General features: G+C 40.5%; 1 protein-coding gene across 3 annotated transcripts in view; it reads right to left on the minus strand.

The window, feature by feature from the left end:
- The window catches only part of nbn (nibrin), a 95,886-nt gene that overhangs the window by 29,493 nt on the left and 50,884 nt on the right, over positions 1-15,509 (minus strand). For all 3 annotated transcript variants that reach the window (XR_011885819.1, XM_072256689.1, XM_072256700.1), the window contains exons 13-14: positions 11,750-11,863; positions 11,474-11,523 (exon numbers count right to left, since the gene is read on the minus strand). Coding sequence is in view for 2 of the 3 variants with exons in the window: in XM_072256689.1 (XP_072112790.1) it covers positions 11,474-11,523; positions 11,750-11,863 (164 nt within the window). In the remaining variant the exon portion in view is untranslated. The remainder of the gene's footprint in view (positions 1-11,473; positions 11,524-11,749; positions 11,864-15,509) is intronic.

The raw sequence follows: 15,509 nt of genomic DNA on the forward strand, positions 1-15,509 counted from the left end.
AGAGATTGAACAGGAGGTCCAAGAACACTATAGTGGATTGCACTTTCTGGGCAACAGTAAGTGGGGTACCAATGTAATTTTATGATGTACAAGAGCAATTACACATTCAATGAAGTTTGAAATATAGAAAATAAGCACTTGATATCATATCAAGCTAGTATACCTGCAAGAGGCAGCAAAGAATGCTCATGAGATTAGCCATGTTTAAAAAAGGACATAACAGCTAATAAATTTGAGTGATAACAATTTACGAAGTACTGAAAATTAAACTTAAAAAGGCATAATGAAATAAATAATTACAAAAATAAATAAGCTGAACTAGTAGTTGTAGTTCAACATTTTCAATTAATGTAGAGCTAAGACAGCTGAAGTGGAAATTATGTCTAAGCTTTATTCAGATCACAATTTGAGGGCAGCATTCACTTCCAGTAACCATAACACAAATTAATAAATGCAATAAAGCAAGTGAAGAAAAGTCCATATTCATAGTAATGAAGAATATATTGTTCACTGGAGAACCTATTGAAGATGATGTTGTGGTGGTGATAGAATGGAACCAAAGGGACATCTGATTTGGTGCAAGATTAGCAATTTAGAAACCTGGCCAGATACAATTCAAGTCCTATCATGACAGCTGGGGGGTTTTAGTTATGTTAATTATTTGCAATAAAGTATTAGACTGTTGCAAAACTTCCAAATGACAAATTTTCAACAACAATCTGCTGGAAGAACTCAGTGGGTCAAGCAGCATGTGTGGGAGGAAACGAACCCTGCATCAGGTATCTTCACCCAAAACATCAACAATTTGCTCCAGATCCAGATCCTAGCACCAGCAGTCTCTTGTGTCTTCTGACTCATGCTTAGTGTGGTTTTCTTTCAACTTATTGGTTGCAGAAACTATTACAGCTTTGGGTTAAGTATGGACAAAAGAGGTTGAATTCCAGAGGCGAGACAAAAGTGACACAAATGTCTCATGTGTAAATTTGATAGTGTTAGTCCAAACACAAAGGAAAATGATATACCTCAAACTATATGTTTCAATAAAGGATCAATAAAGTAAATACTTATACATAAGAAACAATGGATTGTTCAATGTCATCTGAGTGGAAATATTCTTCTTAAAACAATAGTTTGTGATACACAGCATCATTTTATTGCATGGTTAATCAATGCATGAGCCTAAGGGATGATTTTAGAAGGGGCTGTGGTCGACTGGTCGGCGACTTGGGCTGGCTCCCCCACCGGACTTAGTCTGGTGAGGAGGGTGTGAGGACACCCAGCAGGACTGAAAAAAAAACAAGACCTGACAAAGGGCGGATGAGCTCCTTGAGCCAACGGCCATCTGCCGTGGAACAGATTAAAGCCTCATCACCTATCTATGAATCGTATGCTATGCACCTAGTTAGAAAAGATACGATGAACTTGGGCGCTGCACTGTGTGCCTGGACCTGCCCAAGGCCTCCGCCGAAGGAAGGGCCGAGTTCGAAGAAGCTGCAGTGGCTGGAGGCCGACACGGCCTCTGGCTCGAGTTCGGCGGGGGCGGTGCCAAGGCAGTCAGCGAGAACAAACTGGAGGAGAGGCTGTACTCGGTGCTGTCGCAAGATCAAAGAAGATGGAGGTGCATAGCCGCCAACCCCGGATTTGGGACGGCACCCACTGACTGACTGAATGAAATAATGACTTAAATAATCTATTTTTTTGTACACAGAGTAGTTAAGATTAATGAAGACCCTCTGTGCATTTGTATTACATTCCAATAATGGAAAATCCTAAGAATTCACCTATCTCATTCTTCATGGAGAAACGTGAATTTGTAGAGCATATCCAATTTACTAAAAACAAAATCTTTCGTTCTATTCTTAGTATTATGTGATGATTGTATCCGTGCATGAACAGCTTGAGCCTAACAATTTGGCAAATATATGTTAGAAAAACATTTCCTTATCTGAAGTGAATTATATTGCATTTAGCTGCAGATGTATTTATAGGCAAATGTGGTTTCTAAGCAACATTTGCCAATTATTCTACAATGTGCAAAAAATACATGCATTTGTGCAGCCAATGTCAATATTTCTGCATGGAGATGCAACTACATTGAAAAACATAGCAACTGACAATTCTGTGGTCCTCAGTTCTAACAAAATTATCATAGTACCTTCTTAAAAAAACAGTGGGAAATTTGAAACATTCATTTTCCTTAAATACTCCAGCAATAGCTCAAAGTTGTCAATTACTAGATTCACAATCTATTATACCATTACCATTCTAGGTTATTACGAACTCCAAAACAAAATGTGGAAATGGATTAACTGATACACCATTCAAAAACACAGGACAAACATCTATAACTTACTGAAATCTTCAAATATAATTATACTAAAACCTCTGGGTTTCCTGTTTAGGAATTTAATACATTTGCAGATAATACCAATGTTGGGATACTTGTGTAGACGACTTCCAAACGATATAGACCAGTTGCAGATATGGGTGGAGAAATGACAGATTGCTTGATCCAGACAAACGTAAGGTCAAATAGAAGGGGAATGTACATAGTAAATGGCAGAGCAATTAAAAGTATTGATGTACAGAGGAATTTTGTCCGAAAACCATGAAAATGGCAATGTAAATAAATATAGTAATAAAGAGGCAAACACAACTAACTTCATTGTTTGTGGCACTGAGTATAGGAGTCAGGAAGTCATGATGCAGCTATATAAAACTTTGCTTAGGCCATTTTTGGAGTACAGTGGAAACAGGGCAGCTGCTTATTTGGGTCAACGCTTAAAGAAACTAAAACTAATTGAGAAAATAGCCCGGATTCCCTTTGTTTATTTGGAACACTATTGTGCTTAATGTGGACAGAAGACTTTTGCTGAACAGTTTCTACCTAGTGTCTCCTGCGTGCACTTGTGTGGCATTAGACTCTACACCAAACTTAGAGCGAACAGTTTTTCAACAGTGTTAGTTGCATGTGCTTGTGGTAAGTTATCTATTTGGGCTGACGTATGCAGATTCAAAAAGCAATAATTTAATTAGTTTTTTTACTTTGACTTTATGCAAGAAGGCAATGAAGGTAGTCCATTATCTGCACTAGTTGACTGTGCCGATTTTGTTCATTTACAAAGACTCAAAGAACATTACAGTACAGGAACAGGCCCTTCAGCCCAACTCGTCTGTGCCAAACCATTAACACTTAGTCCGATCAAAATGCACCTGGACCATAGTCCTCCATACCCCTCCCATCCATGTATCTATCCAAATTTCTCTTAAATGTTAAATCGAGCCCGCATCTACCACTTCTGCCAGCAGCTCATTCCACACTCTCACTACCCTCTGTGAAGAAGTTCTCCCTCATGTTCCCTTTAAACATTTCACCTTTCAAGTTTCAAAGTAAATTTATTATCAAAGTACATATACGTTACCATATACAATGCTGAGATTTGTTAACCCATGACCTGCAGTTGTAGCTTCACCCAACCTCAGTGGAAAAAGCCTGCCTGCATTTACCCATCAATACACTTCATAACTTTGTATACGTCTATCAAATCTCCCTATATTCTTCTACATTCTAGGAAATAAAGTCCCAATCTATTCAACCTTCCCTTAGAACTTAGGTACTAAGATCTAGTAAATTTTCTCTGCACTCTTTCAATCTTATTTACATCTTTCCTGTAGGTAGGTGATCAATATGGCACACAACATCCCAAATTGGGCCTCATCAATGTCTTTTACAAATTCAATATAACATTCCAACTCCAGTACTCAATACTTTGATCTACCAAGACCTATGTACCAAAAGCTTTCTTTATGACCTTATCTGCTGTGACACCACTTTCAAGGAATTATGGATCTGTACTCCCAGATCCCTTTGCTCGACTGCACTTCTCTGTGTCCTACCACTCAGTGTGTAAGACCTACTGTAGTTGTTCTGCCCAAAGTGCAACATCTCACACATGCCTGCATTAAATTCCATCTGCCATTTTTTCAGCCCGTTTTTCCAGCTGGTCCAGAACCTGCGGCAAGCTTTGATTGTCTTCCTCACTGCTCTCTACTCCTCCATTTTTGGTGTCATCTGCAAATGCTGATCCAGTTTACCACGTTATCATCCAGATCACTGATATACTATAAATGACAAACAACAATGGACCTCACTGATTCCTGCAGCACACCATTAATCACAGGACTATAGTCAGAGAGGCAACCATCGACTACCATTCTCTGGCTTCTCCTGAGAAGCCAATGTCTAATCCAGTTTACTACTTCATCTTCAATGCCAGGCAACTGAACCTTCTTGACCAACCTCCCATGCTGGACCTGGTCAAAAGCTTTGCGAAAGTCCATGTCGACAGCATTCACTGCCTTGCCTTCATCAACTTTCCTGGTAACGTCCTCAACAAACTCCCTAATCAGTCCCTGTCAATCCAAATACTTATATATCCAGTCCCTTAGAATACCTTCCAATAACATTCCCACTACTGATGTCAGGCTCACTGGTCTATAATATCCTGGATTATTCTTAGACCCTTTCTTAAATAATGGAAGAACATTCACTATTCTTGAATCTTCCAGCACCTCACCCGTAGCTAAGGATGTTTTAAATATCTCTGAAAGGGTCCCTGCAATTTCTGCACTAGCCTTCCACAGTGTCAGGCCCTGGGATATTTATCCACCCTAATTTGCCTCAAGACAGCAAATACCTCCTCCTCTGTAATCTGTATAGGGTCTATGACCTTGCTGTTGCTTTGCTCACTTCTATAGTGTCTGTGTCTGTCTCCTGAGTAAATACAGATGCAAAAATATCCATTTAAGACCTCCCCATCTCTTTCAGCTTCATGCATAAATCATTATTTTGACCAATTTTGTCCTTTAGACAATCAAAAGAACTTGGCAGCGATGAATTCTTCCATCAAGAACTATTAGGAACTAAAACGGTTTTATAAGACTGTAGTAGTATTGGTAGTGTTTTAATTTGCTCTTTATTTCATTTAAATGCAAAATGTCTTATTCAGTTAAACAGTAGCTTGCCTTTGTTAATCCTGTTAACTATTCCCATGAAACTTCAGCTCATTGGGGCAGCCGCTTAATTGGGCCAAAATGCATTGGACCCAATGAGTCCCAATTAATCGGAATCCACTGTATTGTTTAATTCTCATCAACCCATTACAGGAATATTATGGAGGCTTTAGAGAGGGTATAAAGCAGGTTCACAAAGATGCTGTCCTGATTTGAGTATTAGCTATAAGGGGACGTTTAATAGACTTGGATTGTTTTCCCTCAAGTATTGGAGGCTAAGGGGAGATGGTCAGAGCCTCTTTCCCATAGTAGAATTGGCAAATACTAGAAAGCATAGGTTCATGAGAGGAAAAATGTTAAGAGAGATATACAGGACAAGTTTGTTTTTATATTGAGAGTGATAGGTGCATGGAATGCACTGCCTAATTGGGGAAGCATGATATGGTGGCATTTTTGAGGCATTTTGACACATATAGGAACATGAAGGGAATGGAGAGATACGCTTACGTGCAGGCAATTAGCTTCATTTGGCATCATGGTCAGCAAAGACATTGCGGGCTGAAGGATCTGTTCCTATGCTGTACAGTTCAAGTTTCTACTAGCAGCCACACCACATTTGCTTCACATATGGCCACCATCACAGCTGAAATACTTGAACCAAACTCCTCTGTGGCACCCAGAAGTTAGAACGAAATTACATAAAATAATCTATTAACCAACAGGAAATCCCTGAAAAACAGAGATACTTGCTCTCCCAGCTTGAATGGGGAAATCAGACATATTACGCCAGTGGTCCCCAACCTCCAGGCCGCAGACCGATACCGATCTGCAAAGCATACAGGGGTGCAGCGGTGGCCGGAACGCACCCAGCACATCTTTAAGAAAAAAGCCGAAATAAACAAGCTAATTAATTAGGTGCCACCCGGCACGTAATTAATTAGCTTGTTTATTTCAGCTTTTTTCTTAAAGATGTGCTGGGTGCGTTCCGGCCACCACTGCACCACTGCATTCTTCGCGGCAATGTATCGGTCCATGGCCCGGAGGTTGGGGACCACTATTACGCCACATCACAAAAAAGTTAAAGACTTGCAGTAGTTGTCAACAGGTAAAATAGGCAACCTAGGCAACAAATTAAGACACAGTAAGGACACTTACAGCCCTGTTGACCTTGTAAACTCCTCATCAAAACCATTTCAGGAACAGTGTTTCAGTTGAGGGAACTGCCCAAAACTTAACAGCCAGACATGGTTGAACTCATATTCATCAAATCATCCTTCATTGTCAAACAGCACCCAGAAAAGGGTTTCTCCACCTTTTTTATGCCACGGCCCTCTACCATTAACCGAGGGGTCTGTGGACCTAGGAGAACCATTGAATGTAATAGGATATCAACATACTCTGGGTAGGGAACTTCAGTCACCATTGGTAGCACCATCACTAACTGAACTGACTACATCCAGAATGACACAGCTGCCATGATGAATAGCAAAAACATCATGCCATCTGCAGACTTCCTTGTATTTGTGATTTACTACTCCATTGCAAAGTCACGTCGAGGTATACCCACCCTGAAGTTTAAATCTTCCCTTCAATAGGAGTTCAGTGAAACCCCCTCTCACTGCTCCCTGTGAGCTCTGCTGCCCTCTGATTCTTCAACCATGTGCTAATCCAGACCTGCTACCACAGCCACGTATCTTCTCCAGCCTTTGATCTTCACAACTACCTGGCTTCACCTATCCCTTTGCAGCTAGCTTCTATCACCTTTGTATTCAGGCATCTCCCCCCTTCCTTCACAGTCTTGAAGAATGGCCTAGGCCCGAAACATCGATTGTTTACTCTTTTCCACAGATACTGCCTGGTTTCTCCAGATTTTGTACGGGTTACTTTGGATTTCCAGCATCTGGAGACTTTCTTGTGTTTACAATCATTAGACCTGAACAACTGCACAACTTACATATCACATATATCAACTTACATATAACTCTGTAGTCCTAGCATAGTAGTTAAGTGAACAACTAAACAGCCAAATGAAAGAGAAAGCTACAAGAATATCTTTAATCTTAACAACACTGGGGGCCCAGCACACAATTGCTGAAGACCATGCTCAGCCTGAAGCGACCTCAGCTTTACCCAGAAATCCCACCACTGTTGCCAGTTAATTGATTCATTCCAACTGATATTAGGAAATGGCTGAGAGCACTGAACACAGCAAAGGATGGAACCAAAGAACATCCCAACTGTATGACTAATGCTCTGTGTTTCAGAACCAGCTACACTTCTAGCCAAGCTGTTCCAATATAGTTGCCAGGCTACTGAGGCAATTTGGAAAACCAATTGAGTAGTCAGCTTTCAAAATCAACAAAGTGATGATCAAGAGACATTTACTCATTAATCACCTGCTCATCAAAGACTTACGATCCAAAAATGCACCTAGGAACAGATTTCCAAAGGTGAGCTGAGGGTGATCCTTCAGCATCAAGGTAACATTTGGGCAAGTTTGCATCAAAAAGTCCTGTTAAAACTGAAGTTGATGGGCATCAAAAGGAAAACATTTCAATGGTTCAAGCCAATTCTCAAAGGAAGATGCTTGTCGGAGTCAATCATACCCGCCTTTAACTGGTTTACGAATGACCTTCCTTCCATTATAATGTCAGAAGTACTCCATTTGCAATTCCTCAGTAAATGAAGCATTCTATACCTGCTTGCAGCAGGATTAAACAACCCTTAAGCTTGGGTAAATCCGTGGCAAATATTATATGAAAATGCCACATTATGATCACCTCCAACAAAAGGATGCAACCACCAATCCTTCAATGTATTAATATTACCAGATCTTCCAACATTAACATCTTGGGGCTCACCACTGAGCAGAAATTTAATTGGACAAGCTACAAACTCTATGTCAAAAATAGCAGGGATCTGGGTATCTTGTGCAAGTCACACATTTCTTGACAAACCTAAGGCCTCTCCATCATTCATTAGGCACAAATTAGGATTGTGATGAAATACACCGCCTTAAGGAGTTCAATACCAAGCAGGACAAGTCACCCCGCTTGATTTGGTATTTTTGCACCCTCACTTGACTGGTACTTCATCCATTACCCTGAACATTAATTTTGCACACAAAGGCTGCAGTGTGCATCAATTACAAAATGCACCACAGTCAAGCTACTCTGACAGCACTCCTACACCCACATCCTTTACTGCCAAGGAAAACGGCAGTAAGTGTAAGGGAACACCATTACTTTCAGGTTCCCCTTCCTACTACAAACAATGCACTGCATTTTTCAATATGATAAATAAATCTGAATTTACTATTCGGACAACGTATCAGTTTTCCTTCACTAGTGGGTTTAAATCGTGGAATTTCCCACCCATCAGTACTGCAGTAATTCCAAAAGGATCACGTATACCCCATCCCTAGAAACATCTAGGGATGGGGTATAAATGGCAGTTTTTCCTGTGACTCCCAGATCAGAAAAATGGATGATTAGGGAAACAAAACTAATTTAGCCCGCAGCTCATGAAGAAGTGCACTGTCAAAATTCGGCTATAGGTTAGGATCTCCCTTAAATATTTTTCAAAACAAAAATATTAGGAAGTAGGAGGGGTTACTGAATGCAGTTCAAAAGACAAAATGTAACAGATGTAGATTATAGTGGTGGTGGGGAGGATCTAACAGCTTAGGCATGATATACAAATATGAAAAGCTACAAGTATGATCTGGTTATAATGCTATGTAACAATGTGAACAAAATCACAAACAAGGACATTTTTAGACAAATGCATGAGTGTCAAGTCAACAATATGGAACAGCTACAAGAAGCTATGGAATAAAATAAAGAAGGTTGACAAAATGTGACCACAAAGAAAAAAACTTCCGTGCCAGTTAAAAAAAATAAAAATTATTAAGAAAATACAGAACTATCAAAATTGATTTCAATTAATTTATACTTTATTATAGGAGCTCCTTGGGATGTGAATGATCTAACTTCCAGAAAAAAGACTTAGCAAAGTTCACCCATACATTTTTGAAGCATTTTTCAGGCTAGTAATAATAATAGTAAAATTGTTTCATGTTATTCATTAATGACTGGATACCCTTTTCCATACAACACATATTTTTTCACTTCTTCCTGAACCCCTATTCAGAGGTCCAATAGTCAACAAATTCTTTTCCTGATCTAGTGAACTACACGATATAAATAATGCTTTGCACAGTGCCAACACTCAGTCTGCAGGAGCATATCTGAGCTTATTGTTGTCAGTCATTTTAAATCTTCATCTCCCTTCCACTCTGGCCTGTCATTGCCTCCTGTATTGTTCTAACAAAGTCCAACACAAACCTAAGAAACAGCACTGTATCTTCCATCTAGGCACACTGCAAACTTCCAGACTCAATGGAGAATGCAAGAAGTTCAGATAGTTTAGTTTATTTTGTTTCCAAGCTAGTAAGTTTTATTGTAATACTAGCTCAGTTTTTCACTTTCCACTAGCATGACCTGATCTGCTGGGTAATTCTGACTAGTATGTACAACAAGGCTTTTACGCTTTGTTCAGTTCTCGAACTATTCTTCTTCATCTTATTAATCAGGTAACTTCACATTTATTTATTTCCACGGCAACCTTTCAGAGATAAACTCTGATCCTGTTCATCACACTTCCATATTCTCTGCAACTTGATATTACTTCGTTTTTTCACTCTTCCAGTTATAACAAAGGAACTTCAAGTGAACATTTTCTTCTCTTTCCACATATGCTGCCCGACCAGCTGGATGTTTCCAGAATTTGATTTTAATTCAGATTTTTAGTGTTTCATATCCCATAGTTCTATCACTTTTCCCTCTCTCATCTGTTCTTATTTATATTTCTTATAGAGAGCTCAGTTGTGATTAACAAGCCTTCACCACCCAACCTCCACCGACACTACCACACCTTGAGTCATTCATTCCTATTGGTGTCCAGCTAATCACAGACAGCCCCTTGTAATCTGCACTCTGTTCCTCTGAAATATAAAACATTTTTTATTTCCAACATGTGCTAGTTCTGATAACTAGCATATGTTGGAAATAAAAGATGTTGGACTAGCGAGGCTTATCCAGACAATTAAGACGCATGGGATCAATGGTGAATTGGCTGCTTGAATTCAGAACCGGCTTGTCCATAGTGGTCCAGAGCACAGTGGTCGAAGGGACTTATTCTAGCTAGTGGTCTGTGACTACTTATGTTCCACAGGGATCTGTACTGGGGCCTTTGCTGTTTGCGATGTATGATGAAAATGTAAATAGGTGATTTAGTAATTTTGCAGATGATATGAAGATTGTGAATAGCATAGAAGACTGTCAAAGAACACAGCAAGATATAGATCAATTGGAAATATGGGTAGAGAAATGGCAAATGGAGATTAACCTGGTCGGAATTGAACTACTGCTCCTTGGTACATCAAACAGAAAGACACAGTACATTGTTAAGGGCAAGTACCTTAACAATAATGCTGAGCAGAGGGATCTCAGTTCAAGTTCATAACTCCTTGAAAGAGGCTACAAAAGTTGATAGGGTGGTTAAGAAGACATACGATATGCTTGAATTATTTGGTTGAGGCACTGAGTTCAAAAGTCAGTAAGTAATATTGCAGCTTTATAAAACTCTACTTAGGCCACATCTGGAGTATTGCATACTGTTCTGGTCACTCTATTATAGGAACGACGTTGAGGCTTTGAAAAGGGTACAGAAGTGGTCTACCAGAATGCTGCTTGTATTAGAGGGCATGTGCTGTAACGAGAGGTCAGATAAACTTGGGTTATTTTCTCTGGAGCACTAAAGGCTGAGGGGAGATTTATAAGATTTGATAGAGATTATGAGAGCATATATAGAGTAGATAGGCAGTATCCTTTTCCCAGGGTTGAAATGTCTAAGACCAGAGGGCATGCATTTAAGGTGAGAGGGGGAGATTTCAAAGGAGATGTGAGGGACAAGTTCTCTTTTAACACAGACGGATGCTTGAAATACGCTGTTTAGGGTCGTGGTACAGGCAGATACATCAAGCACATTTCAGAGATATCTAAATAGACACACGAATGTGAGGGAGATGGAAGGATATAGATATTGTAGTCAGAGAGATTAGTTTAGTTGGCCATTTGATTACTAACTTAATTTGTTCAGCACAACATTGTGAGTCAAAGGGTTTGTTCCTGTGTTGTACAGTTCTATGTTCTGATAAAGGTCAGAAACCCACAGAATTACTTCTCAACAAACTAAGCCTGATGCTGAGTAATTCTAGCATTTTCTGAATTATTTCAGATTTCCAGCATGAGTAATTTGCTTTTTCATTGTGGCCAGCTTCCTTTTTAATTTAGTGAATAGTAGTTCAAACTTCTTGGATAAATTCCAGTAATTATGCAAATATTTTTTACCATTTTCTTTCCATCATGTCTAAAATACAAAATTGTTTTCTCCCTACCTGAACAAATCATCTGCAAGGCTCTCTTCCTTCGCTTTCTGGCTCTGTTCCTAAATGAAATAATTTTAAATATTTTACTTTCGAGATTTATGAAATTAAAGAAATACAATGCAATAGCTTAATATCTTCAGCCAGCATGTTATATGTCTCTGGTTCAAGAGCTCTAATTCTTCCATATGCTTAAACTAGAACCATCCAATTATTAGATAGGCATAAAAGTAGGTAATTATTACAGAAGTAGAAAACTTATGTTTCGATATCTAACTAACATCATACCTCCACTTCTTGTCTTAACCACTCTTCCATTTCTGAGCTCTTTTTGGTTTGATAAGCCTTCAGATCTGTGCCTCCAATAATTTTCGGAAGTGCCTTTGCACCAGGATACAAAACCTATCAGAATGAAAAATGGTGTTAGCAAAATGCTACCAAAGCAGCACTTTTAACCTTTGTAATTTTATTTGAACGATCAATAAATCAATATTTCATAACTGATGGTTGAGTAAGATTCTCCTACACTTTGAACAGGTTGAGAGATATTGAAGCCCTGGTTAAGAAAAAGGAAGGGCATAGCACAGTTCAAATAAATTATTATCAAAGTATATATATAGTACTGTGCAGAAGTCTCAGGCAAACATATATAGCTGGGGTACTCAAGATTTTTCCACAGTACTATAGCAATTTTATGTATTGCACTGTACGGTTGCCACAAAAACAAATTTCATGACATATGTGAGAGGTGATAAACATGATTCTTATATGAGTCTCTATCCTGGACTTAGCATGGGAAAGGGGCTAGGAGAGGAGAATCATGACTGGGAAAAGGGGAAAGCAGAAGGGAGGAAGCAGGTAGCACCAGAGAGATATTCTGTAATGATTAATAAACCAACAACTGGGAATCAAATGACCTTGCCTGGTGTCTCAGGGCTTGGTGTATCTGCATCTGGGCCACCCTCACCCTGGCACTCCTTCTCTGCCTCCTGTCCAATACCCCTCCCACAGCACTCCACCCTCACCACCCCCAACATCTTTTGCTCCACCCAGATTTACAAATTCACTCTTTGCTCCATAATGACAAATACAGCTCTGAGCAGAAGTTTTAGGTACTTGAGCTATGTATATGTGCCTAAGACTTTTGCACAGTACTATTCGTCACCATATACAACCCTCAGATTCAGTTTCTTGTGGGCATAGTCCGTTAATCCAAGAACCATAATAGAATCAATGGAAGACCCACCCATATGCAGACAACAACCAATGGGCAGCCCAGTAGCATTGTGGCTAGCATGATGCTTTACAGTATCAGGGATGGGGGTTTTCAATTCCCGCTGCTGCCTGTAAAGAGTATGTATGTTCTCCCCATGACCACATGGATTTCCTCCGGGTGCTCCAGTTTCCTTCCTCAGCGAAAAGATGCATTGGTTAGTAGCTTAATTGGTTAGGTCACTCGTCTGAGTGCTACTGGTACCATGTAACCCAGTACTACCTGTCGCATGGTTGGGTGGTCGGCAACTAAACCGGCTCCCCCACCAGGCTTGCCTGGTGAGGAGAATGGCTAGACACCCTGCAGGACGAAAAACAAGACCTGTCAAAGGGCAGATGAACCCTCTCGTAGGTCAACGGCCATCTAGCAAACACGTGCCTTGAAGCGCGGAAAGGGCATCCCTTGCATCGAAGCTTGGTCTGGCCATTCACTGCAACAGAACCTCCCCCAGCCGTCTTGGACCCCACCATGCCGCTGGATCCGGGAGGGGATGTCGAGAGGGTGGGTATAGATCTGTGCAACCCCCTACTCCTCTAAAATCCACTCACGCACACGCTGTTCCTTTCTGAGGTGTGGAGTACCACCATACTAACTGACTGAAAGGAACCATCATCATCCTATTGGATGGATAGCCAGAGAGACTAGAGAAAATTGGTTATTGTAAATTGTCCCATGACTAGGCTAGGGGTAAATTGGGGGTTGCTGAATGGTGCAGCTCAGAGACTTAAGGGCCTTTTCTGTGCTGTATATCAATCGATTAATAAGTAAATATATATATTAAACTGTGCAAATAGAAAAGAAACAAAAGGATAGTAACAATAAATAAACATTGAAAACTTGAGATGAAGAGTCCCTGAAACTGAGTCCATATATTGTGGGAACAGCTCAGTGATGGGGAGGGAAAATGAAGTGAAGTTAACTCCACTGTTTCAAAAGCCTGATGGTTGAGAGGTAATCACTGCCATCCTGAACCTGTTGTGTGGGTCCTGAGGTTCCTGTATCTTCTTCATGACGCCAGCAGGCAGCAGAGAGCATGACCTGGATGGCGGGGGTCCCTGACGATGGATGCTGCTCTCCTGCGACAACACTCTGTGTAATGTGCTCAATAGTGGGGAGGGTTTTACCCGTGATGGACTGGGATATGTCCATTAGTTTTTATTGGATTTTCTGTTTAAGGGTCCATACCAGGCCGTGATGCAACCAGTCAAAATAATCTCCACCACACATCTATAGAAGTCTGTCAAAGTTTTAGATGTCATGCCAAATCTTTGCAAACTTCCAAGGAAATAGAAGCGCTGTCATGCTTTCTTCATAATTGCACACATGCAGGGCCCAGGACAAGTCCTCTGAAATGATAAAACTGAGGAACTTAAAGTTACTGACCCTCTCCAACTCTGATTCTCTTAATGAGGGCTAGCTCATGGAGCTCTGGTTTCATCCTCCAGAAGTAAATGATCAGCTCCTTGGTTTTGCTGACATTGAATGAGAAGTTGGTGTCGTGGTACCACACAACCAGATTTTCAGTCTCCCTATTTCCAGCTTTGACCCAGTCAACAACAGTGGTGTCATCAGTAAACTTAAATATGGTATTGTAGCTGTTCTCAGCTACACAGCCATAAGTTTAAATTGAATAAAGCAGGGTCGAAGCACATAGGTTTGTGATGCACCTGTGCTGATGGATTGTGGAGATGTTGTTGCCAATCTGAACTGACTGGGGTCTGCATATGAGGAAATCAAGCATCTAATTGCACAAGGGGGTATTGAGGCCAAAGTCTGGAAGCTTATTGATTAGTTTTGAGATGGTGATAGTATTGAATGCCAAGCTGTAGTTGATAAAGAACATCCTGATACATGCATCTTTGCTGTCCAGATTTCCAGGGTTGAACGAAGAACCAATGAAATGGCATCTGCTGTGGACCTATTGTGCTGGTAGGCAAATTGGAGCAGATCCAAGTCGCTTCTCAGGCAGGAGTTGATGTATCTCACCAAGAATGCCTCAAAACACTTCTTCATTGCGGATTCTAAAGCCACTGGACAATATTCATTGAGACAAGTTATCATGTTCTTATGCACTGGTATAGTTGAAGCCTGCTTGAAGCAGGTGGGTACCTCAGACTACAGAAGTAATAGTTTGAAGATATTGGTGAACATTCCAGCCAGTTGATCGGTATAGGCCTTTAGGACTCAGCCAGGTACTCCGTCCAGGCTGGATGCTTTCCATGGGTTCAACCTCCCAAAGGATGCTCTCAGATCAGCCAGAGACTGAAATCACAGGGTCACTGGGGGCTATGGGAGTTCATGAACGTTCCATCATGTTTGGATGGTCAAAGCAGGCAGATATAAGCAGGTAGGAACAAATGAGGTACTTGAGGAGTACAAGAAATGCAAGACAAGGAAATCAGGAAGGCTAAGAGGCTCTAGCAGAAAAGATGAAGGAGAATCCCAAGGGCTTCTACAAACATATTAAGAATAAAAAATAAAATTGGTCCTCTGGAAGATCAGTGGTGACCTACGGGTGAATCAAAAAGAGATGGGGAGATCTTAAATAAATTTTTTGCATCTGTATTTACTCGGGAGACGGACACAGGATCTACAGAAGTGAGGGAAAGCAGCAATGAAGTCATGGACCCTATAGATTACAGAACAGGAGATCTTTACTGTCTTGAGGAAGATGTTGGAGTCGATTGTTAAGGGTGTGGTTTCATGGTACTTGGAGGCACATGATAAAACAGCATGGTTTTCTCAAGGGAAATTCCTGCCTGACAAATCGGTTGA

The sequence above is a fragment of the Mobula birostris genome, chromosome 1 (assembly GCF_030028105.1).
Source record: "Mobula birostris isolate sMobBir1 chromosome 1, sMobBir1.hap1, whole genome shotgun sequence".
NCBI classification, from domain to species: Eukaryota; Metazoa; Chordata; class Chondrichthyes; order Myliobatiformes; family Myliobatidae; genus Mobula; species Mobula birostris.